Below are 27,804 nucleotides of genomic sequence, written 5' to 3' on the forward strand. Positions count from 1 at the left end.
TTTTTCTCAACACCCGTTTATCCAACACACGTATGCAAAACTAGTGGGTAAATAAGACAAGAATGGGACCACCTAATCCACAAAATTATGGGGGGCTCATTTGCATCTAGAGAGACCCCCCCCCCACCTGTTCTCAGGAAGCGCCTTTTAAGGTGTGTGCGCCTGTATGCCCTTCCCAAGCCATCTGGATGATGATGCGAGAGGGAAGGTTTTGCATTGCAAAGACCGATTTTTTAAAAATGCTGTGCAGGTAGTTCCTAGCCAAAAGCGTGCTCCTGCCGGGGGAGGCAAAGGAGGAGAAAGGCAGCAGCACCGGCAGCCTGCTGGGGGCTGACCTGATTCCCTAGAATCCTCAGCTCTCTTCCTCTCTCCTCCGACGTCCTTCCTTCCCTTCTCTCCTTCCCCCCCTTCCCTTCCCCAGCGAAGCAGCTGCGAGGAACAAAGAACGCGGGCGCTCCGGGAAGCAGCGCGCAAGCCCCGCGCAGTGCGCGCGGCGTCTGGCTCCTCCGAGCGGGGCTCTCCCGGCTCCACGTCCCTCCGCAGCCGCCCCCGCCTCCCGCGCTCGCTCGCTCCCGCCCGCTCGCCGCCTCCCCCACCTTCGCGGCGCCGGAGGAAGGCGGCCGGGGCTCAAGATGGCTTTAGCCGGGCTCTGCGCCCTGCTCGCCTGCTGCTGGGGGCCGGCGGCGGTGATGGCCACGGCCGCCGGCGACGTAGACCCATCCAAGGAGCTGGAGTGCAAGCTCAAGAGCATCACGGTGTCGGCGCTGCCCTTCCTGCGCGAGAACGACCTGAGCATCATGCACAGCCCCTCGGCCTCCGAACCCAAGCTCCTCTTCTCAGTGCGCAACGACTTCCCCGGAGAGATGGTCGTGGTGGACGACCTGGAAAACACGGAGCTGCCCTACTTCGTGCTGGGTGAGTCCCGGGGGAGGTCGAGGCGGCCCGGCGCCCCCAGCCCCCAACCTCGGCTCGCTCCACGCACCCACTCGCCGCCGACCTCCCCTCCCCCACTCCTACCTCCCTGGATCCGCCCCACGCCCAGCCCGCCCTCCACACCCACTTACCGGCCGGCGCCTCCGTGCCCCCGACTTCTCCCCTAATCCGAAATGGATGCTGGGCCCTCGACCTCCCAGCCGCCCGCGCTGCCCCACTGGAGCAGGTTGCAGGAGTCTCTCTGAAACCTTTCCTGGCCTTGACCTCCCCGCTTTCCTTCAGAAGCACATTGACAGAGCACTTGCTGCGACCGGCCCAACTCCCGTAAGCCCTCTCCCCACTGCCTGGCCACATGCTCTGTTCTTTGCTTCACATCCCCCAGACACCCACTCGCTCAGCGTCTCCTGGGGGAGTTAGAAACAGGTATGCCGGCCCCGTGGCAGGCATGTGCAGGCCACACCGCACCGGCTGGATCTCCAGCCTGCACTCTTGGAGAGGGCCCTGTATCGCTCGCCCGGGACTGGCACTCTCTCTGGCCTTCCTGCACAACATTCAAGTTTTCTCTCCTCCTGGTGTCCAGCCTACCTTCACACTTACATGCAACAGTGTCCTCATCCAGCCACGTCCACATGCCCGGGTCACACCACAATGCCTTGGATAAAGAAATCATCCAACTGTAGTCTGTTCATGTCGGTATCTCCTTTGTTCCCAACACTACCTAAGGTAGGCAAAGGCTTTCCTGCACACAGAATGGTCTTCCTGGCTAAGAGACTCCCCTTCCCTTCCTTTATTTGTTTACATTTCTTTCTCTTTCGGTACCCCTCTATTAATTTTCTTAGGCCACAAAACTCCTTCAGATCCTGGAACCTTCTAATCCACCTCTCTCACTGCCAGTCGGTTTTGCTCTAGCACTTTGCAAAGCAGGACAGGTTCATGTGACTTTGTTAATCAAAATGTCTCTCACTTTTCCTGGTGCATAGGTATCTCTCTCCCTCCTGTGCAAGCCTACCACGCAATCCATTTCTTTAGTGATGTTGTAAATCATCCTTATTTTGCCATGAGAGAATTCAAAGATAACCCAATTCATAGTTACTCTCTACATCCAAAACCTGACAACGTAACTGTCCAGGAGGCAGATGTCCCATCTACTACCAACTGGAATTCACTTTGTAGGAACACGGCTTCCTGATGGCCATACGTAGGTTAGAGTCACATATGCAATGTCCTCTCACACCTCCCTGGTGCTCTTTATCCACAAGAGAGCTCTTCCCATTGCAAACATTAAGATGTGGGTGAGTAAACTCCTCTACTTTCCAATCCCTATGGAAAAGATATTTCAAAAATTGCCTGGTCCTTCAAAAAGTTGGTTTGCAGTTCCTGGAGTGCGGCTCAGTTGACCCCGTTAAGTGCAGCCTACACACTTGATGGCATTACTTATTTTTGCGTTAGAAACATAACCAATACCAAAATAAAAACCGGGAGCTGGCTGGGAATGGGGACACTGTGGATATGCCTCTCATTAAAATGTACAATTGCGGGGTTATTCAGTGGATGTAAATTTTGTGTGGAAGTCATGCTGATGTGCAAGTACAATCTGTTCGTCATAATATACAAGAATGGGTATAGGGAATTATGTGTTTCTAAAGAGCCTTTTTGGGGCTCTACACGCGGTGTTTACCATGCACGAGGAGGGCTGTGTGTGCTGCATGAGAAAAAGGGAAATTGGACTAGCAGGTCTTCAAAACCCCACTTTGTTTTTTGCAGCATCCCAAAGCTGGGGCCTGAAGCCGTGATGCGCCTGCTAGGATCCAGTGTGCACAGCAAAAGACCAGATGTTAAAGAATGGGGTTTCTGCACCTCTGTGCAGAGCTGCCCACTGCAGCACCCTGCTGGAGTTGCTATGGTAACCTCCTGCAACTTGGCATTTACATACAGGAACAGGCACTCTCCCTTCAGGGCCAGATGCGTTTCCTAAATGCATTGATTGTGTCCTTGCCACTGCCTCCCCGAAGTCCCTGGGGGCATGTTCAGACCCCGGGGAATAGAGTCAGGATCAGCTTGGGTGGGGGAGGAGAACTCGGCAGAAAGGTATAGTCCAAGTTCATGGAGGGTAGACTCAAGTGTGTAGTTGCTCTCTTCCAAGTTAAGTTTTGTGATCTTGGATTCTGTCACTCATGGCCAGTAGTAAGGGCTGTAGTGACTTTAATTTGGAGATTTCCCTACTCTTATCTCTGGAACTTAGTTTGCTGAAGCCATTCCCCCGGATGACTATGCATCCACCAGTCCTGGGAAATTATTGATCATTTGCTTGCTCAGCACTCATAGATACTATTAGGAGAGAAAAGTTAAAAAAATAAAAGGCCCCTGCCCTCTGGTTCTCTCTAGTCAGTGGAAACACAGACTGAAATATTGGCGGGAGTTGTAAGTAATATGGGTGGTAAGGGATGTAGGAATTCTAAGGAAGGAATGACTGGCATGGCAAGAGCCAACTCCATGGATGCCATAGGCTTGACTAGGGACCTTGACCCATATCAGGTACTTTGGTTTCCTTTTGTCTCCAAGGTTCAAGTTCTCTTACTTCAGTGAGGCAAAGAGGGGTCTTATCCTTTTGACTACAGCCAGCTTCTCCAGCCTCACATCCCTGCAAGACTGCTGTGGCCTTTCGGGACTCTCTCGAGACTTTGCATGTGCTGTTCCCTCTACCTAGAATGCTCTTTTCCCCTTGGCAGCCATCTCTTCTTCCTTCTAAACCCTGCACACTGATCATGTCTCTATGAAGCCTTCCCACACTCCTACCAAGGCACAAAAGTCATCCCATTCCTGTGCTTTTTGTGTGGATTAAAAAAAAAATCAAAACACAAATGAACAGAATTAAAGATGGATTCAATTTGGCATGGCCTAGCGGGAGGCAAAGCCACTTGAAGTCATGGAACAAAGATAAGCAGACGGTGGGGGTGAGAGTGCATGTGGGATGGCATGCCATGTGAATGGTGAGTACAGAGACTGGCCTCATGGTAGGAGAGCAGTCAGGTTGGGTCCTGGCTCTGTAGAGTAGAGCATGGTTTTCTATGTAGAAGCCAGCGAGTGGAAGGCTGACTTGACCTAGAAAGCTGTGAAGCCTGACTCCCAGAAGCGGCCTCAGCATCAGTCCTGGCAGAGTATCTTGTAGGATAACCCTGCAGGGTGTTGGAGGGGGCGCTGGTATCTCCTGTCCTCTTAAGTGAGTTTGCAAATTGTGATGCAAGGGCCATATGAGACTTTCAGTTGTGCTTTGTTTGGCTATGTGTAATTTTAAAATGTTTTGAATTTGAATGTTTTCCCTCAAGGCCTGCCATCTTGAGATTGTCATACTTCCATTCTCTTCATGGTACTTCTCTGATAACTCTAAGCCAGATAATCTAAACCTGCTTTCAGAAGTGTTGCAAAATGCTATAATATCCCAAAGTAGCAGCAATTTCCAATGTAAGACTTTTAAGTTCGTGGACCTGGGGACCAAAAAGAAGAGGCTATAAAAGCAAGCATAAGTGTTTTCTTTGGGGGCTAGGGGGTGTCTTAAGGATTTCAATCCAGGAGGCCCAGTGCCCATGGAAAAAGAACATAGTGCTCAAATTGCAAGCAGAGAGTACAGGTTTATAAAAGCAAGACCCACAAGGTCACAGAACTTGTTCTGAAAGAATTATGATTGGCCCAGACAGAGTAAAACTGTAGATTATAGGGTTGGCTATTTAGCTAACAGGTGTTACATTGGATTTCAGTCCAAAGTAGAAGGATGTGTTCCAGGAGGTGGTCTGGTTGCAATTGACAAGTTACAACTGATGAGGGCAAAAGTTCTTGGCTGTTCTGGAGAATTGAAACAAGTGCATGGGCCCTGCTTCCTCAATGTCCTCCCCACCCTATTTTGAACAATAGCAATGTTTATTTCACTTTGGGATTTTCCTTAAAAGCCCTTATTACCCTCTCAGGAGACTATAAAAGGTTACCTAATTTGCCAGTGAAAATTTCATATATCTCAACTAAAACTTTGTATCTCAGCTTTCAAAACAGTAGACATTCTTGCTTTGGAGGCACATTTGATTTTGAGACAATTGGTTAACCTGAAATGTAGCTTCTGCATTGAAGTGTGGTTTTCTGGGCTGTGAACGGAACAGATTTATCAGACTATTTGAAAAGGATGCTCCTGTTTCAGACCCAACCAGTGAGCTTGTGCATGCATAAAACTTAATGAAGAACACTGTTTCTCTTGAGCCTTGGTATTTAGTTTTAGCTCTCATGGCTTTTGACTGAAGAAGGTACTCCTCAAGATAAGTCAATCAGCCTGTAGAGACGTAGTGAGTTCCCACATGTAAGGTGCTGTTTAAACTGTCTGAAGCAGCCCAGTCTGGTGGTTAAGAGAACAGGCTTTGAAGACTGATGTAGTGTCAACTCCTGGCTTTCCACTTATTCCAACAGTGGAGAAAAGTAAGGATGGGAGAGGTTAAATAATTTACTCAGAGTCACGCAGCTAAGAATGGATGGATCCATCACTCGAACTCAGGTCAGTGTTACATTTAAACCTTTCTCTTAGCTACTATTTTATGCCTTGAAATTTCTCAAAATCTGTTCTTTTTCATGGTTGGATGAAAGAAGTCTTGGCAATGGTCAGACTAGGGAAAATACACTAACCTAGTTTGGACCGAAGAATCCTTTATGATTTCTATGTAAACGCCTTTTGGATATCCTTGCCCATTGAGTGATTTCTCACACAAGGCTTTAATGAAGAAGAGAAGGAACTTATTCAAGAAATATTTGCCCGAGTAGGTGTACTTACCTAAGTAGAATTGGGGAATTCTTCTTTATAGCACCCGGGTTTGGGTAGCCATGTTCCTTGGTGTGTTATGGCACCCACGGTCCTGATGAACAACCTGGGATACATGGGGAGGAAGATACATGTCCAGTGGTCTTCTTAGAAAGACCCCACAGACATGCAAACTGAGAATCCCAGAAGAGGGCTCTACCGTTATATGGAGCCATCCAGAAGATGCTACGGTTTTTAGCTCCTTCAAGGCCACTGCTTTATTGTTTTAAGGGGCCTTGTGCTTAGAATCCACCGTCAGAGCCCAGGGGAGTTGCCCGAATAGCAGTTTCTGAACTTTTTAATTGGCTTCCAGCATAATTAATACCGGGCATAATTTTCTACCTTCCTATAAAAGGCGAGATTTTGCCCAATATGAAACAGCCCTAATTTTTTGCACATATCTCTCCATCTCCCCATTTGAGAATAAATGTAAAATTCATTTCTTTTCCTTCCTTTTACTCTCTGTGCTCTGCTGCTTAGGTTAACAGTTAGCAGATCTGTATACAGTGGCAGCTCATCCAAGACACGGGGTATGAATGGCAACAATCTTAAAGTAGGGTCTTCTACGCCTACACAGCTCATACTAGCAGAATGCACTCATTTATATCATTGAAAGGTTTATTATTTACTGTTGTCTACAGAAATGTAGATTTTTACATCAAAGGCATTTTGAATGCAAGAATGATGAATTTTACAACACTTCAAATGCTCTTCTAAATATAGTGATACAGGTTTGAATGCACGTCATTGGAGTTTTTGAAGGAAAAATAAAATACAAGCTTAATTTCTCTATTTTTCTTTGTGGAGTAAAGATTGAGGGCTTGTTTTATAGAAAAAATATATATTTATGGTTCTTTTTTTTTTTTTTTAAGGAATGTAATTAAACCCAAAAGGCTAGTAGTTTCTTAGGTTAAGGCCAGTTTATGGGAACAGAACTTGGCATCCTTTCAGCAAGAACATGCCGAGTCTTTATTTCTCCACTTTTACACCAAGTTCAAATATATGCATGCAGATAGCAGAACAAGCTCTATTTTGAGCAAGTTAATCTCTCAGGACAAGTTAAAGCCTATGGTAATTTCTGATGTACCATAATTTGGCATCTATCATCATATTTTTATTAGAAATATGTAATAGTTATTATTTTATTTTTTAATCACATATAATTTAAAACTTTTAGAAAACATAATGAAGTGCCTCTATTGACTCCCAAGGTTTCCAAGGAATACAATTTGTGCAAATTAAATTGGTCCCAATGGTAATCTAAATTGACGCATGACAACTTTTATCAATCAGTTTGGTGTTACATAGTGAAGTTGACAACATGCATGCCTCACAGCCCAGTGATTCCACTTTTCCGTATTTATCACACAGGAGTTTGTATATGCATGCTGTTAACCTTAAAAATAAAAGTTATTTTACCAGCAAAAAATGGGTTTGTTTGGGAGGGGCAGAGAATTGCAGATGAGGAAGTACAAACTATGGCAAAACCATAGGCAAGTCTAACAAAAAAAAGAGGGAAATGTTATTGTATCGAGAAGGAAGAAGTGGGGAGGGGTTGTTTTGAATAAAAGTCCGTTGGAAAAAAGCAAGAGTTCAGGGTGATGATAATTTGTCATCAGCTGAGTTGCAAAGGCTAGTTGACTTCTTCTAGAAGATTCAGTTGCATCTTTTCCTGCTGGACCCGTAATTGATCATTCTTTCCTAGGGATGATTCTTCTGTTGGGGTTTGTAACTGACAGTTCTCCCTGTGATTGACGTTGAGTGGTAGGGGACTCCGTTCTAGCCTCCCCACTTCACATTAGTGAGTTTTCCCATTATTAATTTTTTGCACTATGCATGAATATGTGTAGTAGCAGTGTTAGTTCTAGCAAAACTTGGAAACAACGCAATGTCCATTAACAGGAGGCTAGAAGGATAGGAGATGTTATAATCATTCCCTGGAATGTTATCCAGCCCTGAGAATAAATGAGTTTCAGCCACATTATACCAACATGGATACATCTCACAATGGTAATGTTAAGTGAAGATAAACAACTGGCTGAAAAATATATACAGCACCGTTTCATTTATATAAAATTCAAAATAACAACACATTGTTTGAGGATATGTAAAGCTGTAAATTTTTTATGAGAAGCAAAGAAACAACACAAAAGAAAGGATGGATGTTACCTCTGGTGGAAAGGGAAGATAACGGAAGGGGGAAGGAAAGAAGAGGGGCTTCTGACATTCTGGCAGTATTTCATTTTTATTTTACTTCCTTTTTTTTTTTAAATAAACTTAGCTTTTTTTTTTTTTAAGATTTTTATTTATTTATTTGACAGACAGAGATTACAAGGAGGCAGAGAGGCAGGCAGAGAGAGGGGAGAAGCAGGCTTCCTGCTGAGCAGAGAGTCTGATGCAGGGATGCTGGGCTCAATCCTAGGACCCCAGGATCATGATCTGAGCCGAAGGCAGAGGTTTTAACCAGCTGAGCCACCCAGGTGCCCCTAAACTTAGCTTTTTATAACAGATTTACAGAAAAATTGCAAAGATAGTACAGCATTCTCAAACCCCACACCCTTTTTTTTCCCTGTTACATCTTAATATTGGTATGATACATTTATTACAATTAAAGAACCAATATTGATATATTAGTATTAACTGAAGTCCATCCTTTATTTAGATTTCCTTAGTTTTTACCTTTAGTCATCAAGTCTCCTTAGACTCTTCTTGGCTGTGGCCATTTTTTGGACTCGTTTTTGATGACCTCAACAGTTTTGAGAAGTATTGGTCAGTTATTTTTCAGGATGTCCCTCAGCTGGGTTTTGTTTTTCTTTCCTCAAGATGAGATTTGGGCTATGAGTTTGGGGGAGGAATCCATTTTCGTCCAATGTCAAGGGCACATTTGGTCAATATAACTTAGCATTGTTGCTGTTGACCTTGATCACCTGGCTGAAGTAGAATTTATCATATTTTCTACCATACGTTACTCTTTTTCCCTTTTCATGCTGTGCTCTTTTATTTTTATTTTTTAAAGATTTTTATTTATTTATTTGATAGAGATCACAAGCAGGCAGAGAGGCAGGCAGAGAGAGAGAGGAGGAAGCAGGATCCCTGCTTGAGCAGAGAGCCCTATGTGGGGTTCTATCCAGGACCCCAGGATCATGACTGGAGCCGAAGGCAGAGGCACCAGCCCACTGAGCCACCCAGGCGCCCGATGCTGTGCTCTTTTAAAGAAGTCACTGTGTATAGCTTATACTAAGGAGATGGGGAATTATGGTCCACCATTTAGAGAGTGGGGTATCTATATAAATTATTTAGAATCATCGTACATGAGACAGTTGTCTCTTATCTTTTATTAATGTATATATTTAATCATTTGTTTATATCATATGGACTCAAAAATACTTATTTTAGCCTTTGGGTTATAATCCAGTACTACTTTATTGATTTTATTGCTGAAATGTTTCCAGCTTTGGCTAATGGGGAACTCTGTCAGTTGGCTTCTGTGTCCCTTTAACATTTAACATACTCTCATCAGTGTGGGTGTTTCTTTTGTTGTTTTTTTTTTTTTTTAACATTTTGTTACTCTCTGTCACTTCCTTCTCCAGCTCATTTTGTATATTGCCTACCCACCCTGTCCCCAGAGTTCTAGAATCCGCTCTTTCTCCAATTAGCCCTGATTTTTTTTCATTGGAGAATGGTGTTAGAAATCCAGATCTAGGCACTGGACTGTGTATATTAATTTATACTGGGGTGTTGTTGCTTCTAGGCTCTCTCAGCTGACAGAGCAAGGAAATACATGTGTGTATACTAACTCATTAGTACACACATATCTATAAATATTTCTATATGTAACCATCTGTATCTTATTAAACCAAGCATGAATTCATGCTGATGTATCTGGCTCTAGTCCACTATCTAATTATCGTGATCTAATCCGTGGATCATTCTAACCTCTTCCCTTTGTTCACCCCAGACAGCAGCGAGAAATCTGGTTCTCACCATCATCCACATTCTTATTTAATTGCCCAATTCCACTATCCATCTGTAACAGTATGGGAATTGTTTACCCATACCCCAGTGGAGAAAACTTGATCAATCAGAGTACAATGAGTACATACAGCATCTGTTCTCTTTAGTCTTTTTTAAAATTTTATTTTATTTATTTTTTAAATGATTTTATTTATTTATTTGACAGATAGATCACAAGGAAGCAGAGAGGCAGACAGGGGGAGGGTCGGGGGGGCGGGGAAGCAGGCTCCCCGCCGAGCAGAGAGCCCAATTCGGAGCTCGATTCCAGAACCTTGAGATCATGACCTGAGCTGAAGGCAGAGGCTTAACCCACTGAGCCACCCAGGCGCCCCTGTTCTCTTTAATCTTAAAAGATCAGCCAGATGACTTAGGTCAGCACCCCTCCCTTCCAGGGAGATTGTTTCATACATCTTTGATGCACTTAGTATTTCATCTCCTTCCGCGTTCCATCCTAGGATCACCCAGCCTCCTAAATGATTTTTCTTTTAATTTTTGCACGCAGTAAGATTGGCTCTTTGTGTTCTAAAGTTCTGGGGTTTTTAATAACTGAAATGCGTCGTGTCAAATATCTACAAGTATAGCATCACACAGAGTAGTTTTCCTGCCCTACAAAATCCCTTGCCCTTCCCCCATCTACCCCTTTCTTCCTACGTCCAAACTGGCAACCACACATCTTTACTGTGGCCACAGTTCTGCCTTCTTTAGAATGTTAAACAGTTAGCATCTTACAGTATGTACCCTGTACCCTTTTCAGACTTGCCTCTTTTCACCTAGCATTATGCATTTACAGTTCACCCACATCACTCTCTCTCCCTTTTATCTTTTCTTTTCTTTTTTTTTCTTTCTTCCTTCCTTCCTTTCTTTCTTTCTTTCTTTCTTTTCTTTTTTTTTTTTTTTGGCTTAATAGCTCATTCGTTTTTATTGCTGAATAATACTCCGCTGTATGAATATACCACAATTTGTTGACCCGTTCACCTTTGGAAGAACATTTGGTTGCTTCCAGTTTTGGGCATTTATGAATAAAGGCGCCATAAATATTAGCATATGGGTTTTGGTGTGCTCTCTTTTCGTTCTGTTGCAATTTCAGTGCAGAGGTGTGAGTTAATCAGACTCCTTAATTTACCAGACATTTTATCATAGGTCTTATGAAAACCCTCCTCCTTCCAGTAGTTCATATATTTAGCTGTTTGTTTCTCTTTATCACTACTTCCAGTTCCCACCTACCCTTCCCCAAAGGCAACCATTCTAATTTCCCTAATGATTCTCTTTTTTAGGGGGTACGTGTTCTCGCAACACAGGAATAGTCTTGTGTTCATGTATTTTGACCTTAACTAAGTGGTGATCTACTACAACATACTGATTCTTCTTTCAGTCACCACTATATTTTTAAGACCTACTCATGTTACTAAGTGCAAATAGAGCCCCACATTGTCCAATGGAGCGTTCTGTAATAATGATAGTGTTCTACCTCTGCCTTAGGCAGTATGGTAGTCCCTAGCCACTTGTGGCCCTTCAGCACTTGAAATGTAGCTAGTGCAGAGGAAGAGATAAATTTTTTACTTTTTAAAAAAAATTTGGCTAATTGACATTTAAGTAACCTCATGTGGCTGATGGCTGCCATGTTGAATATTTCCTGTGTCGAACATTTCCATCATTGCTGCAGAAAGTTTATTGGGTAGTACAGGTGTAGCCCATTGGCTCTGATTGCCACGGAGCCCTCCGTGATTGGCACCCACCACATATACCAATCTTTTCAAAGATGGATACGGGGTCACCTCCAGTTCCTTGTCACTATAAATAATGGCGCAATTATCATCTTTGTGCATGTTTCCTTGGGGACTGTGGTTAAAATTTCTCAGGGTTATATAAGTAGGAGTAGAATTGCTGCTTCATAAAGATTATTTTGACTAATACTGTCAAATTGTGCTCAGAATGGCTGTACTCGTCTGCATGCCCATCAGAAGTATTTGAGGGTTCTAAACGCCAATACCCCCGCCAACACTTGTCTTTATTCCGTGTTCTCCTAGTTGTCAGTTTGCTAAGTGTAAAGTGATATCTCGTTGTTATTTCGTATTTTCAGAAACACTTTAAATACTAAGAAGATTATCCCTTTGACTGTAGTAGGAGTTACAAATAAATTTTTCTCCCAGATTACAGTATGTCTTTTGATTCTGCCCATGTTTTTGTGTAGTTGGTTGGCTTTCCAAAAGCTTTGGAATTTTCTGGAAGTTGGTCTTTATTTTTGGCTTCCATACCTTAAGTCTCAGTTGGAAAGTTCTTCTTCACTTTGTGATTATAAAAGGATTCATCATTTTCTCTTCTTAGAGTCTAATGGCTTCATTCTTTGCATTTAAATATTTGATATACTTTGAACATTCTGACATTCTGTGAGCTATAACCTTATCCAGATGTAGCTGTAGGAAGTACCAACTTTAGCTCTCCAGATGGTTACTCAGATGTCTCAGTGCCATTTATTAAATAGTTTGTGATTTCCCCTTTGATTAGAGGTGTCATCTTTATCACATACTGAATTCCTCAATGCATTTAGGTCTATCTGAACTTCTGTTCTAGTAATATATATATATAGATATAGATTTATATATATATATAGATATAGATATATATCTATGTATATATGCCTATCCACATTGCTTTAATTATTGAAGCTCTACTCTATACTGTAGTATGTTTTCTTTTTTTTTTTTTTCTTTTTTAAAGATTTTATTTATTTACTTGACAGGGAGACAGAGAGAGATCACAAGTAGGCAGAGACAGGCGGGGCTGGGGTGGGGTACAGGCTCCCTGCTAAGCAGAGAGCCCAATGTGAGGTTCGATCCCAGGACCTTGAGATCACAACCTGAGCCAAAGGCAGAGACTTTAACCCACTGAACCACCCAGGTGCCCATAACTGTAGTATGTTTTTTAATTTTTGGTAGGACTAGTCACCATCGGCTGCTGTTCCTTTCCAGAGTTCTCCTCATCATTTCTTTTTTCATATAGACGTTCAAAGAAGCTTGTCCAGTTCTTAAAAAAACAAACAAAAAAACAAAAAGAAATAATAACAGAACCTAGGTATTTTTGTTTAAAATCTTGTGACAATTTTTAATTAACTCAGGGAGAATTAAATTCTTTTGATGTTGAGTTTTTCTGCTTAAGAACTTGGTGTGTTTGTTTAGGCTTCTGGTTTGCCCTTTGGTACAGTTTTAAAGGTTCTTCTTTCTCTTCATAAAGTTCTTGTACATTTCTTGCTGAATTTAGTTCTAGGCATTTTGTCTTTCTGTACTATAATAAAAGGAGTATTTTATATACACATATATAGCATATATAGCATATATTTTATATGTAGGTATATATGTCCTAAATGATTACAGTTTGTGTATATCAAAGACCTTGATATTCATGTGTTAATTTTCAGCTGCCACTGTCTTACTAAATTCTTTAGCTGTGGTTGTGTTTCAGTTGGTTCTCTTGAATATTTTAGTTATTCAGGCATATCATAGGCAAATACTAATCATTGATATTGTCCCCTCAAATTTTCATTTCTTTGCTTTTATTTCCCTGACTAATTACACTGGTAGTAATTACAGTACAATGTCACCTAAAAATGTGATAATGTGATTTCTTGTCTTTTCCTGACTTTCATGGTAGCAACACTACTGTCTTGCCATTATGATAATTGCTTTGTGTTAAGATTGACAAACATCATGTTATGGACGAATTGCGTGTTTCTTTATCAAGAGTGATTTTTGAAGATTTTATTTATGTATTTATTTGAGAGAGGGAGAGAGAGCATGCAAACAGGGGGAGGATCAGAGGGGAAGGGATAGGGAAGGAGAAAGAATCTCAGGTAGACTCTGGGCCAAGCTATAGAGCCCGATGTGGGGCTCAATCTCCTGATCCCAAAATCATGACCTGAGCCAACACCAAGAGTCCAACACTTAACTGAGAAGTAAACCAAGAATGAATTATTTAAAATACTGAAATTTTCTTAGTATATATAATCATGTGATTTTTCTCCTTAGATTGATTGATTGATTGATTGATTTTATTTGAAAGACGGAGATCACAAGTAGGCAGAGAGGCAGGCAGAGAGAGAGAGGGGGAAGCAGGCTCTCCACCAAGCAGAGAGCCCGATGCCGGGCTCAATCCCAGGACCCCAGGATCATGACCCAAGCCGAAGGTAGAGGCCTTAACCCACTGAACCACCCAGGTGCCCCTCTCCTTAGATTTATTAAAAGGATAAATTGTATGAGTGGATTTTCTAATCTTGAACTATCCTTGCATTCCTGAAACAACCCTCACTGGGTATACAGTGAATTATTCCTTTAATGTGTTCCTGGATTCTGTTTGTTAATATTTTATTAAGGATATTTTGTGCCAGAATTCCCAAGTAAAGTTAGCCTGAGATTTTCTTTCTCTCTGTGTGTATTCTTTGGCAGGATTTGGTATCAATTTTACATTTACTTTATAATATAATTTTTAAGTTTTCTCTGTTTGCTCTAGAGTAATTTATATAGCACTGAAGTGATCTATAAAGCCAGTAGCCAGAGCCACTGTCCTACAAAGTGTGGTAAATGTAATGACTGAGTTAAAAATTAACTGGTTGATTTGTTAGTCAACAATGAACTACTAAATGAGACAGGATAATGGGAAATTCTTTCCAGAGAAAATATCCTGAGTTGAGATTAAAGGATGGTGGGATTTAATCTGGTAATCATGAGGGTTCTCAGTTTTCAGGACAAGTTATGAGCTCCATCAGAAGGGAACAGAAAGTAGAAAGTGTAAAATCCAAAATGGAAGAAAGGAAGTGCATATAAAGGAAGTCTATTTATTTCTCTTAAATAGAGCAATATTTTAGTGCCATCTTTGGGACCTATGTCAAAAGTTGACAGCCTTTAGTTAAGGGACTGTGAAGCTAAGGATATAAACCATAGAAATGCTTGGTGAGACTCTTTCACTGTTGCTAGTTTCTTGGTGGCTTTTGGAACTCTAAATAGTGAGGAAAGACTTTAAGTGCACCTGCCACATCATGTAGCTCCATGACACAGCATTCCCAAAAAACCTGTATACATATTAGCATCATCCGGAGATGTACAGTGCAAGTCAGGGCATATCCAGTGACCTTGACAGGTGGCTTCAGATTGTCCTGTTCCCTCTGTATATCTAACTTTCCTCCTCAGTTTTGGAAATTAATATTCACTCATTTCTCCCCATTATAATGTCATCCTGTGCCTTGACCTTTTTCTCTTCCCCATGTCCCCTCTCTTTTGTTTCCCAGTGTCCTCTGGCTGGCTCTTTTCAGTTTAGTACTAATCAGAATATAGTCTGAAAGGATACAGTGGCAAAAAGTGGACTACATTGTTGAGAGGTGTCCTCTGAACACGTTCTTGTAAAGTTCTCTAAGCACATAGGAGGGGTGGCCATTCTCTCTTTTCTTTGCTGATGCTTCCGTACCAAGTGTTCTTAGCCTCAGCATCATGAATGGGCTCTGAGTCCATTAAGTATAAAATCTGTGTGTAAGTGCAATTTCCTAGAAAGAGAGTCTGTAGCTTAATCAGATTTTTATTTTATTTTATTTTTTTTTTAAGATTTTATTTATTTATTTGAGAGAGAGACAGTGAGAGAGAGCATGAGCGAGGAGAAGGTCAGAGGGAGAAGCAGACTCCCCATGGAGCTGGGAGCCCGATGTGGGACTCGATCCCGCGACTCCGGGATCATGACTTGAGCCGAAGGCAGTCGTCCAACCAACTGAGCCACCCAGGCGTCCCTTAATCAGATTTTTAAAGGGATACTGTAAGTAGGAAAGAGGTTAATCTTCTGGAACAATGAGACCTTTACAAATAACTTGAAGAAGAAAAAATTATTCTCTTGCAGACGACAGTTCCAAGGGGAGGGGTTCAGTTTGGAAGGGCAGCTCCATTCCACGCACTCTTTCTGTCTTGCCGCTCTTCCCCCCGCCCCCAGGTTTCGTCCTCTCCTGCCTGGACCAGCAGGTTGACCAGCATGTGTTTCTACTTATAGGAAGGAGAGGGTCAGAAGTACAGGGTGACAATATTCTTTTTGTTTAAACCAGTGAGATAAATATTGCTCATATCCCATCTGTTCCTATACCCTTGGTGAGAACTTTGTCACATGCTCTAAGTCCAGGAAAATGATGCTGGGATCTTCAGTCCTAGCTGGGTGACCATGTGCTCAACCTAAATTCTAGGCAGAAAGACAGACAGGATAGGGAGAGTCTGAGTGGCTCAGGCAGTTAAGTGTCTGACCTTGGTTTCAGCTCAGGTCATGATCTCAGAGTCCTGGGATGGAGCCCTGCATCAGGCTCTCCACGGTCAGCGGGGAGCCTGCTTGAGAGTCTCTCTCCACCTCTCCCTGCTCTCGTGCTCTCTCTTGCTCTCTCCTTTTCTCTCTCTTTCTCTCAAATAAATAAGTAAATAGATCTTTAAAAAAAGAAAGAAAGAGGGGTGCCTGTGTTGCTCAGTGGGTTAAAGCCTCTGCCTTCGGATCAGGTCATGATCTCAGGGTCCTGGGATCGAGCCCCGCGTCAGGCTTTCTGCTCAGCCGGGAGCCTGCTTCTCTTCCTCTCCCTCCGCCTGCCTTTCTGCCTACTTGTGATCTCTGCCAAATGAATAAATAATATCTTAAAAAAAAAAAGAAAGAAAGAAAGAGAGGTTAGATTTTTGGGGAAAAGGGCAGTCTTTGTCACAGGAACGTCAAAAAAGTAAAGAACCAGCCTTCTAGACCCATACTCTCTCCTCTCCTTCCAGAAGACCCTTCCTTTTTGAAAGTACGCACCTTCAACTTTGTCACCTTCTGCCCCTACTTCTCCCTATTCTTGGTACTGCCCCTCTGTTTTTTTCTGTTTCATCTCCTGCCTTCACCCAAGCACATTTCCTGAACTATGTAGACCTTGGTCAAAAACCTATTCTTAAAAGGCAAGATAGCAAATATTTTAGGCTTTTCAGGATATATGGTCTGTTGCAACTACCTAACTCTATCTTTGTGGTAGAAAAGCAGCCACAGACTCTAAGAAAGTGAATGGCTGTGGCTGTCCCATTAAAACTTCATTTTCACAAATAAGCAAGTGGCCTACATGTCGCCGTTTACCAACCCTTGATGTAGACAATAGATCCCATTTCCTACTTCATAAATTCCTTGCTTCCCAGCACCTCATTGACCTTCAAAACCCCATTTCATTCACTAGTGACTGTGGTCACAACAACACAAGTCCTCCCGCTCTGAAACTGGCCAACTCCTACCAGAAACTTCTTCCCAGCTCTTTCTTGCTCTCTCTTACACACTGCAGGACCCCGGGATCATGAGTTGAGCTGAAGGCAGACGCTAAACGACTGAGCCACTCAGGCACCCCTGCCCCATCAAATCTTTAGATAGTTAATCTCCAAACTAATTTCTATATCTTTTCATGTAGCATAAGACCTTCCCTCATTTTTTATCTAAAAATCAGGCATAATTTCTGTATATCCCCCAACTCTCAAACTTGTAGACCTACTTCCACATTCATTCTTTTTTTTTTTTTTTTTTTTTAAAGATTTTTTTATTTATTTATTTGTCAGAGAGAGCGAGGGAGAGAGAGCGAGCACAGGCAGACAGAATGGCAGGCAGAGGCAGAGGGAGAAGCAGGTTCCCTGACGAGCAAGGAGCCCGATGCGGGACTCGATCCCAGGACGCTGGGATCATGACCTGAGCCGAAGGCAGCTGTTTAACCAACTGAGCCACCCAGGCGTCCCCCACATTCATTCTTAACATCTCATTTCCAGCTGCCAGTATTTTTTCGGCAGCTGCCAGGTATTGGTCACGATACCACGCTCTCAGGATGCAGTGAGAAATAAAAAAGACAATTCCGTATTCATAGAACAAAGAATTCTGCCTCTTCTGGAGCCTCGCTGTGTCTATCCTCCCACTGTTCTAGATCTTTCCTTTGTCTTGCCCATTCCTTTTCCTAGCTCTCTCCCTTCCATCTATAGTCTTGTCTTCCCTATCTTAAAAAAATTTGCCCTCTTCTTGGTATATTCTCCTAGCAAGCACCTGATCAGTGTCTCCCTGTTCAGAGTGGCATTTAGCCTGCTGGACTGCTTCATTGCCCTGGGGACCATGTGACATCCAGGGACCATTCTTCTGTCCTCATCTTAACGGTCCCACCCACCGTTCCATTACCACTGCTGCTGCTCCTCGAAATTGTCTCCTCCTTTTCTTGGGTAACGCAAAGGGAGAAAGGGACCTTGGAAGACTGGAAGAAAGCCAGCGTGGACGGAGCATAAAGACAAAAGGGTCCTTTCCATATCAGCTGGTGGCACCTTCAGAAGCTTTATTATTTTCCAGCATATAATACCGTATTGGCTCCCAGGACCTGCTCATGGTTCTTAGCAAGACATGAAAGTTGCTCCCTGATTTGGTTCCTACCTGTCTGCTACGGTGTCAGATTGACCTCATGTTAGTTCGGAATTCTTCCATTATAATAACTAAGAGGAAACGTAACTTGAACTGAAGTCCATGATAAAAGGGATTTGTTGGCTTAGGTCAGTGAAAGTGGCACCAGGGCTGCGACTTCATGTTTCCTTAGTTCATGGCTTTGGCCTCTTCCGTGTGTGGTCTGCATCATCGGACCGGTCATAAAACAGCTGTAGCGGTTGCAGGTACCACACTGGGATGGGATATGTCCAGAGGAAGAGTCAGGATTACTTTGGAGAGCTTGCACCAGAGGAAGGAGGCTGTTCTCTCCCAGCAGCCCCCTGCAAGCCACACCTTGCAGTTCGTTGGTGTGAGTTGACTTAGGCCTCCCGGTCCCTGGCCCAGTCTCTGTGCTAAGAGGGATGCAGTAGCTGCTCAGCTCAACGAATCAGCCCATTCTGGAGCTGAGGCCGTCCTCCCAGACAGCCTGGAGAGAGGGAGAGTGAGGAGGAAACTTTGGAGTCACTTCAGTCCCTTCTGCTTCATATATCATGAGGGCTGACCTATGACTCTCTATTTTACTCCTCCCCCCAGTTCCTTTTATTCTTCTGTATACATCTTAGGTACAACTTCCTCTTCTGCCTGGTTGTGATCTCTGCCTTCTCTGTTCTCCTAGCACCCTGTGCACACTTGCCAAGTAATACTCTGTAAATCTAAAATTATTTTCTTTACCAATTGCCTAACCCACAAAAGCATAAATTCCTCAGAGAGAGAGAGAGAGTGCACACATGTGTGCACATGTGCACACACACATGCAAACTGGGGGAGGGGCAGAGGGAGCAGTAGAGAGAGAATCCCAAGCAGGCACCCTGCAGAGTGAGGAGCCCAATGGAGGGCTCCATCTCACAACCCTGAGATCATGACCCAAGCCAAAACCAGGGTTGGACACTTAACTGACTGAGCCACCCAGGCGCCCCACAGGCAGGCAGTTTCTTAATCATCTCAGTATCCTCTGCTTCTGGTACAGTCTTGCTGTTTGGCGTGGAACATGTATTTTGTGAGAACACATCGAGCTTGGTCGCACTGACCTTCACCAGGCTGCTTCCTGAGGAGACTTGGTGTTTAGGTCGGTGTTCTTAAAGTGTCCCATAAAACATCCATGGATGATGAGACCCCTTTACTGGCTCTTTGAAGCGAAAACTATTTTCGTAATATTAAGACCTTATTTGGGGATGCCTGGGTGGCTCAGTTGGTTGAGCAGCTGCCTTCGGCTCAGGTCATGATCCCAGCATCCTGGGATCAAGTCCCACATCGGGCTCCTTGCTCGCCGGGGAGACTGCTTCTCCCTCTGCCTCTGCCTGCAACTCTGCCTACCTGGGCTCGCTCTCTTTCGCTCTCTGTCTTTCTCTCAATCTGACAAATAAATAAATAAATAAAATCTTAAAAAAAAAAAAGACCTTATTTGTCTTTTTCACTGAGTTGATATTTGCGCTGATGCAAAAGCAGTGGTGGGAAAAGCTGCAGGTGTCTCAGCGGGAATCCGTGCAGGCATGCCAGACCATACTGGTAGCCGTCTGGCTTTTCACCACACTCAACAGTTGTGTCACAAATCCAGTGTTACTTGGGGCTGTCCTAGATGAAGCAATCACAGTTACTAATTTTCTAGATGTTGGCCCTCAAGCACATGTTTCTTGGTATTCTAACTGACAGAAATGGGAGGCACACACACGACTTCCGCTAGAAGCTGACCTGCGAGTGTTTGAGTTGCGAGCCCAACTATCTGCTTCTGTCGTAGACCACAGTTTTTGCTTGACTGAACAGGCGAACTGTATTTATTCAGACTTGGGAATTTGGCCGACATTTTCTTGAAAATGAACAAAGTGAGCTTGGAAAATAACTGACAACATTTGTAGCCAAGGATAACACAAGCTTTCAAGAGGAAAAAAAAAAAACAAACCATGGAATATTATAACAACTTGTGAATGCCACAACGAGCTTGACAGCTTTTCAATACTTACAGACTTGACTCATGAGACCAGTAATGCTATTCATGAATGAGAGCTTTTGCAGTGGTATAACGAACTGTGCCAACATTTGGAAGATGCGTGGAAATCCACGAGCCACTATTTTCAAAACGACCAGTGCGTAACGTTTTAAAACTGTGCCTGAGTAGAAAAGCACATTCAGATTTCAGTGTGGACGATAGACTTTAGCGGAGAGCATACAGAATCTTCCATGTGTGATTTCTGTTTCCACATCGTCGTTCACCTTTAGGAAGTTAATACTTACTGAGCTTTGGTGTACTATCAAAAAAAAAAAATCCACAATTTCCTGAAATAGTTATTAAAAGACTCCTCCCTTTCTAGATTCATCACTCTGGGAGATTTTCTTCATATGCTTCAGCTAAAATATTCTGCAGTATATTTAATGCAGAAGCAGAGATGAGAAAGAATCCAACTGTCCTTTACTGTAGCTGGGTATTTAAAAGAGTTTTGAAACGTGAGATGATGTGACTCCTCTCACCTTTCTTGTATCATAAAAATACTGTTTTTTTTTCATAAAATACATGGTTTTTGTTAACATGTAATGAATGGATTTCTTATTATTGTTTTTAGATGAATTAATGATTATTTACAACATTTCTGAGTTCTGGCTTCAAATACGGTAACCACTGATAGGCAGAGCCCACATAGAGCCATAAAATATCATTGTGGTTCCTATAATTTTTAAGAAGAAAAATGGTTGCTGAGACCCAGAGGTTTGAGAATGGCTGATCTGGCTCACGTGGCACCTCAGCTAGGAGCTGACCCTGAGATGCCTAGGAGAGTTCTTTACCTGCCAACACTTCCCACAGAGCAACATATTAGTTTGTCCACCTGTTGTTTCTGGCCCATGGTCCTAGCACCGGTTCGTTTCTGATACGCGATACTTGGTGAATGAATGAGCAAATGAATAATGAAGGCTCAAAGGGCTCCTCATTCTACTGGAGCTCTGTTTGTAGTTACTGAATTGTTAAGAGGTCTTTGTGGTTCCTTCCGGGGACAGAGCTTTATAGACACATGATAATAAACTCTACCAAGTAGTGGTGCTGTGGGTAGCCCCGTGGGGGGATTTCTAATAGAAAGAAAAAGTGAGTGATGGGGAATCTTGGAGTCGTGGTGCCTCCCGGCGCTGGTTGACAGAAGTGCTTTCCTTCAGTCATTTTCTTCAGGAACTTGGATGAGGTATACAGGGAGCCTGGAAGGTGGGCGCACTGTTAACCATTACTTAAAGGTCAAGGGAGAGACCAGTTGCAAAACGGTGACATTTAAAACAATTTTGGTTTCTTTCCTAAGGGTTCTGAGATTAAAGGTAAGGGGTATGGCTGTTGTTCTAGACCCACTTGGAAGAGTTTGAGGTACGTTAAGGCAGAGATTCTAAATCCAAGGGCATATTCACCTTCATTGACCACCACAGGAACAGAGCTGAAGGTTGATGTCTCCAAAGTGACAGTTAAAGGAATCTGAGAGAATAATCAGTTTCTCAAATCTTGGTCCTGGACAATGCGATCCTGGGAATTAGATACTTGGGGGGTTGAGGACGTAAGGCACTTGGAAAGCCTCAATGTCAGTGCTTCTTCACACACGTTTCCATGGTAGGAGGTCTCTGAAAATGACCATCTTTCTGGGTCTCCTTGAAGCATATTCCATGTCTTTTCGTGGTTGGAGGTGATTGGTTTAGTGACTGTGACTTGCCCTCTCAGTTACCTCAGGGGTTGGAGGTGAACATCGCACCACACCTGCAATACATTTGCAAGTGCCAATAGGCTATGGCGTACCAACTGGGGAAAATCTTTTCTAATTTCAAGTGTCTTTGTGGGAAGGAGATGGCTTCTCATCGTATCCCATGTGGAGTCCTGCGTCCAGTGAGAGATCAGAAATAACCTTCCCAAACATCTGAGAACTGTGGCATCTCCCAATTGGACCAGATTGCCTCTACACCGTTGGGGTTGTTATCCAGTAGGTTGAACCAGCTCAGAGATAACACTAAGTCATTAAGCTCCTCTCCCTGCTTTGGTCTTAGCCTTAAATACTCTTCATATTTGGTCCAGTCATCTCACGTAGAAAGCATATTCCAGAATTCCTGATGGCATCATCAGCAAGTTACAGTCTGTGGAAACATATAATAACCGTAATTTCCACAGAGACTTGATAAAGTTCTAGCTAAATCTAAAGTCAAAGAAACTTGAGATTTTTGTTTACCTGTGGGACCTGGTTCAAGGAGGCTCTTGCCCATAAATCGTAACTTAGTATTTGACATAATGCTAGCCTTACAGAAGTGTTTCAAAAATAGAGCAGATAGTGCTTCTTCTACCCTTCACTGAGCTTCCCTTCATTAACATTTTGCCCAGTTGTCATGAATGACCCCAACTAAGAAATTAGCCTTGGTATGAGAATATTTCTAGGTGGTACATGGGCTGTCATTTGAAAAAATATAAGATTTAAACATATATGAGAAAATAATAGATACACCAAATTAACTTCATGGATTTTTGTCATAAAGGTTCAGATTGGGCAAAAATCAATTTAAAAGTAATCAGATGGCCCGTGGACATGGCACAATTAAGTTATGAAAGTATGACTCGAATGAGTGACATGTGGGAATCTCTGTCAGAATAAATGCATAATTAGGAAATTTTAAGAATTTACCTCCTTCTCCTTCCTACTTCGGTCGATGCCTCTTGGAAGCTGGTTTCCCAGGGCAGGCTTGACTGCTCCAGAGTGCCTCTCTCAAATGATTTGCATTCTCCATCCAGTACGTTGATGATGGTCAAGCCTAGAATAACGTCCCTGCCCCTGTCCGTAGGAAAGTTGACTTCCCCACGATCCTGACATTACCACGCAGATTGATGATTATGGAGGTGATGATGGAAGTTAATGTTCTCCCTCAGACTGGACATTGACACAAACTTGGAAAGGTGTGTACTAAAGGGAGATTTGAGAGGGAAATGTAAATTATCCAGTTAATGGGTTTTCCCCAATATAAATGCAAAAATCGCTTTCATCTTCAGGTCACCACGTAAATCACGGTGCCGCTTGGCAGTTTTACTTTCTGCCAGGTTCTGTGCGGAGGTGATTACTGGGAACTCTGGAGCAGGGTAGCTATTTGAGCAGTTTAGATAGCCATGAGGGGTGTGCAGAAGACTAGGAAAACCTGTGTTTCATCCGGAAGGGAATTTGCTGACCACATCCATCTTGTAAAGTTCAGCTTTTCTTCCTCCCTCAGGAGTCAAAATCACTTTAAATAATTTGTGACTCTTAGAACTCAGCCTTCCTTTTTTTATTTCTTAGCTCTTTCCTCCCGGGTCAAAGAATCCTGGTTTCCCGTGCACGTTTTCACTGTCGGTGAGTGAAAACTTGGTGAGACGTAGGACTAAAGTTAAGGTCCCCCAGTCTCATTGTGTTCATAGAAGTCAGGAATTTGCTATATGAAAATAATGACCAACCAATAGTACAAAAGTGCTTTTTGTTAAAAGGAATACTTAAAAAGATTTTTCTTAGCCTAAATCTTAGTCCCACTGAGTTTCAGATGCTTTTGTTTGTTATTCCTGTTTTATTTTTTATATAAGATCATGGATGTGAAGAGCGACAGTGTTGTACCAGGGAGTATTGGATTGGTAGGTGCTACTTGAGTCTTCTGTATTTTTCCCTGTATTTGCTTGGCTTTCCAGACCATTCCATATTGTCTGATACTGCAAAGTAATACCAAGTCCTGGGGTACTCTGAAAGAACAGAAGGATTTCAGTTTCTAAATGTCAAGTGCCTGAACGCTAGTTAACTCAATCGTTTATTTTTTCCTTGGCTTTTGTTTCTTCATTTGTTATCTTATTCTTTTATTTCATTTCCTAACTGTTGGCACTACAAGCATAATTTTATTTATTTTTTATTTTTTTAGAGATTTTATTCGTTTATTTGAGAGAGTGAGAGCGAGAAAGAGCATGAGTGGGAGACAGGGGCAGAAGGAGAGAGAGGGAAACAGACTCTCTGGTGAGCAGGGAACCCAGCACGGGGCTCGATCCCAGAACCCCAGGATCATGACCTGAGCTGAAGGCAGATGCTTAACCAACTGAGCCACCCAGGTGCCCCACAAGCAAAATTTTATTTTATTTTTATTTTTTAAAAGATTTTATTTATTTATTTGACAGAGAGAGATCACAAGTAGGCAGAGAGGCAGGCAGAGAGAGAGAGAGAGGGGGAAGCAGGCTCCCCGCTGACCAGAGAGCCCGATGCGGGGCTCGATCCCAGGACTCCGGGATCATGACCTGAGCCGAAGGCAGAGACTTTAACCCACTGAGCCATCCAGGCACCCCTACAAGCATAATTTTAAAAAATACAACAGCAGTGTGGCCATGGAGCCACATGCCGACCACGTTGCCTAGAATTTGTAAGTTTGCTGGCATTGTGTAATTATTATTTTTATTGCTTTAAACAACAATAACTAGAGAATAAGTATGACCAAAGGGAGCTGTGACCAGAATATGTGTATATGAGCACTAGAGCTAAGATTCTTGGTATAATGATGCACGGTCAGTCCCCCGTGGCCTTGGTTATACTGGTAGACGCTAATACTGCCCCCTGGATGCTTGAAGGGCACCCAGCAAATTGGCTACCATGTTCATGCTAACTTGGCAGGTGGAAGCCACTACACAGTGTAATGTCCAGCTGACCACTTGATAGTGATACAAACGAACCTGACCTCATATAGTTAGGTGAGATGGCAGAGCACACAGCCATGCTCTGGTCTTGCTCCTTGTGCTATTTGTGAGATACTTACTGTTGGGGATGAGTGAACCCAATGAATATCACCCACGTTCAGGACCGATTGAGAGGCAGAGACAAGAGATAGATGGTCGGAAATGAGAGTATCACCTTTGTGACTGATAAAACTATGCTGGGTGACACAACTCAGCTATGGTCAAAAGACTTGCCTACCATTCTTTTAAACAAAATGTCGGGGCACCTGGGTGGCTCAGTGCGTTAAGCAACTGCCTTCGGCTCAGGTCATGATCCTGGAGTCCCAGGATCGAGTCCCGCATCGGGATCCCTGTTCTGCAGGGAGTCTGCTTCTCCCTCTGACCCTCCCCCTCTCTCACGTTCTCTCTCTCTCTCTCTCGTTCTCTCTCTCTCTCAAATAATAAATAAATGAAGTCTTTAAAAAATAAACTAAATGTCATGCCTCCTGGGAAAGAGATCTGCCCTGCTAAGCTCCCACTGAGTATAGAGAAGAGAGTAGAAGGTACACTTTCTCCAGGCGCGCAGACATCAAAAACACAGAGAGAGGAGGGGAGCGGCTGAGCCGGCCAGCTCAGATCTTTCCCTCCACTCACACTCAGATCTGTTTCCTCTCTCCCTGCAAGGGGTACAAGGGCAGAGGCAGCAGCCCTGCAAGCCTAGTAGAGACTTCTTACCTAGGGAAGTGTGAATCTGGGGGGAAGGGAGGTTCCCAGCAACCCCCAACACACTGTGTGTCCAGTCCTGTGCTAAGTACTCCACCTCCGTGATCTCAAGTACCACAGCTGTTCTGTGAAGTAAATGCTTTGGATCAGTGTAGAAGTGAAGACTTCATAAGGCAAGTCGCTTCCTCCAGATCAGGCAGCTGGAATGTGAACGAACAATTCATTCTTCAGCCTACCTGAGCCCAAAGCCTGTGCTCTTCGTCTGAGTTCTGTGAAGTCTCACATATGTTGCATCCATAGTCCTTCTCACCTTGGCGTGCTCGTTGATTTCTTGATTTCACTCTCTGCCCATGAGGAGAGCTAGCCTGACTTAGAGGAGAGAACTCTCATAAGAAATGGGTTGTAAAGAATGGTGGTAAATTATGGTTAGCGAATGCATGCATGAGGTTCCCAATGAATCCACGTAAGGATGAGGACTACACACTTTCACTGGGGGAAAATCGAGCATACTGTGCTCTTTTCAAAATGTTCTCTGTCTGGTGCTGATCCGTGCTGGCGAAGGAGGTCAGCCTTGTTTCCCCAGCAAGCGGTCAGTTGGGCCACACTGTGCTTCGGAGATTCTTCCATTCATTTCTCCATGAAGCACGTGTAAGGTGTCCACCCTGTACCAGGAGGCTTGGGGCTGAATTGGGGGAACACTTGGAGGGGACAGCTAATGCCCACATGATCCAGGGGTAGAAGGTCTTGTACATATTCACAAGGGAAAGGTAGAACATCCACTCAGCCACGGCCTATTCTTTTTTTTTTTTTTTTTAAGATTTTATTTATTTATTTATTTATTTGTTTGTCAGAGAGAGAGAGCGAGAGCGAGCGCGCGCGCATAAGCAGGCAGAGAGGCAGGCAGAGGCAGAGAGAGAAGCAGGCTCCCTGCCGAGCAAGGAGCCCGATGCGGGACTTGATCCCAGGACCCTGGGATCATGACCTGAGCCAAAGGCAGCGGCTTAACTGACTGAACCACCCAGGCGTCTCGCGTGGCTGATTCTTGACAGATGTTTTCTGGTAGTGTCACTTTCATTCTTCTGAAACACGCTTTCACTGAGTCGAGTGCTAAAAGGAAAACATTGCTTCTTTCCTCTATTCACAATAATCTGGACACCAGATGTGTGTGGGTGGGTGGGGGGCGTCTCTCACACCAACCAATTCTCTGACTCTCTGCACACTAACTGGGTGTCTTCCAATTTACCTATGACACTAAATACCTGGGGTTCGTGCAGATTTCACAGCTTAAGGACTTCATCCCTCAAGACTGACCTCCCCCCTCCTCCACTTTGGATGCCAGTCACAAGCCCCAGGTTGTCACTCATACTTCTGACTGACCAACGATAAATTGGGGTTCCCACAAGCCCCTCCCTGGGGCTCATTTGATGGTTTGCTCTAATAGCTCACAGAAGGTGCAGGAACACATTTGCCTGCTTATCGTAGAGAATACAATAAAGGAAACACATGAGCAGCCAGAAGAAGAGGTATCTGGGATAAGGTGTGGACAGGAGCGTCTGTTCCCGTGCGGTGGGGTGTGCCATCCTCCTGGCACAGGCGGTTGTGGTCACCAGCCCAGAAGCTCTCCAGATCTCATAGTTTGACGATGTCTTATGGAGGTGCCACTGCATAGACATGATTGATTCCTGAGTGTCCAGTCCTTCTCCCTTTCCCAGAGGACAGGATTGAGGCTGAAAGTTCCAAGCATCCAGTCATGGCATGGTCTTTCTAGTGGCCCATTTGCATACAAGAGACTCATCGGAACAGAAGATGCTCCATCACCCAGGAAAATCGAGGGGATTTTGGAGCTCTGTGTAAGGCACTCCTGTTACCCTCATCCCTCAGAAAACTACAGGGTTTTTAGGAGCCCTTTGTCAGGAACCAGGGGCAGAGACCCAAGGCATATTTCTTACTATGTCACAACTGCCTCTAGCATCAGCGCCATGATAAAATTCATTCATTCATTCAATTGCATGCTGACGGTGGCTGTGAAGCCACATGTTTATTTCTCAAGACTCTCCCTGAATGAAGCAATTGGAAAAACACATTTTTTTTTTTTTTTTTTTTTTTTTTTTTTAGTTCAAATGGCAGTGTTTCAGGGATGTTCTCATTTGGTGGCTAGGGAGATTTGACTTACTTGTGA

The 27,804-nt window shown here is 43.6% G+C and overlaps 1 protein-coding gene across 2 annotated transcripts in view; it reads left to right on the forward strand.

Moving 5' to 3' along the window:
- The first annotated feature begins 294 nt into the window (after nt 1–294).
- ASTN1 (astrotactin 1) overlaps nt 295–27,804 on the forward strand; it is a 326,135-nt gene continuing 298,625 nt past the window's right edge. For both annotated transcript variants that reach the window (XM_047705323.1, XM_047705324.1), the window contains exon 1: nt 295–915. In XM_047705323.1, the coding sequence (XP_047561279.1) occupies nt 633–915 (283 nt within the window). In that variant the 5' untranslated portion in view covers nt 295–632. The remainder of the gene's footprint in view (nt 916–27,804) is intronic.

Source organism: Lutra lutra, chromosome 15 (assembly GCF_902655055.1).
Source record: "Lutra lutra chromosome 15, mLutLut1.2, whole genome shotgun sequence".
NCBI classification, from domain to species: domain Eukaryota; kingdom Metazoa; phylum Chordata; class Mammalia; order Carnivora; family Mustelidae; genus Lutra; species Lutra lutra.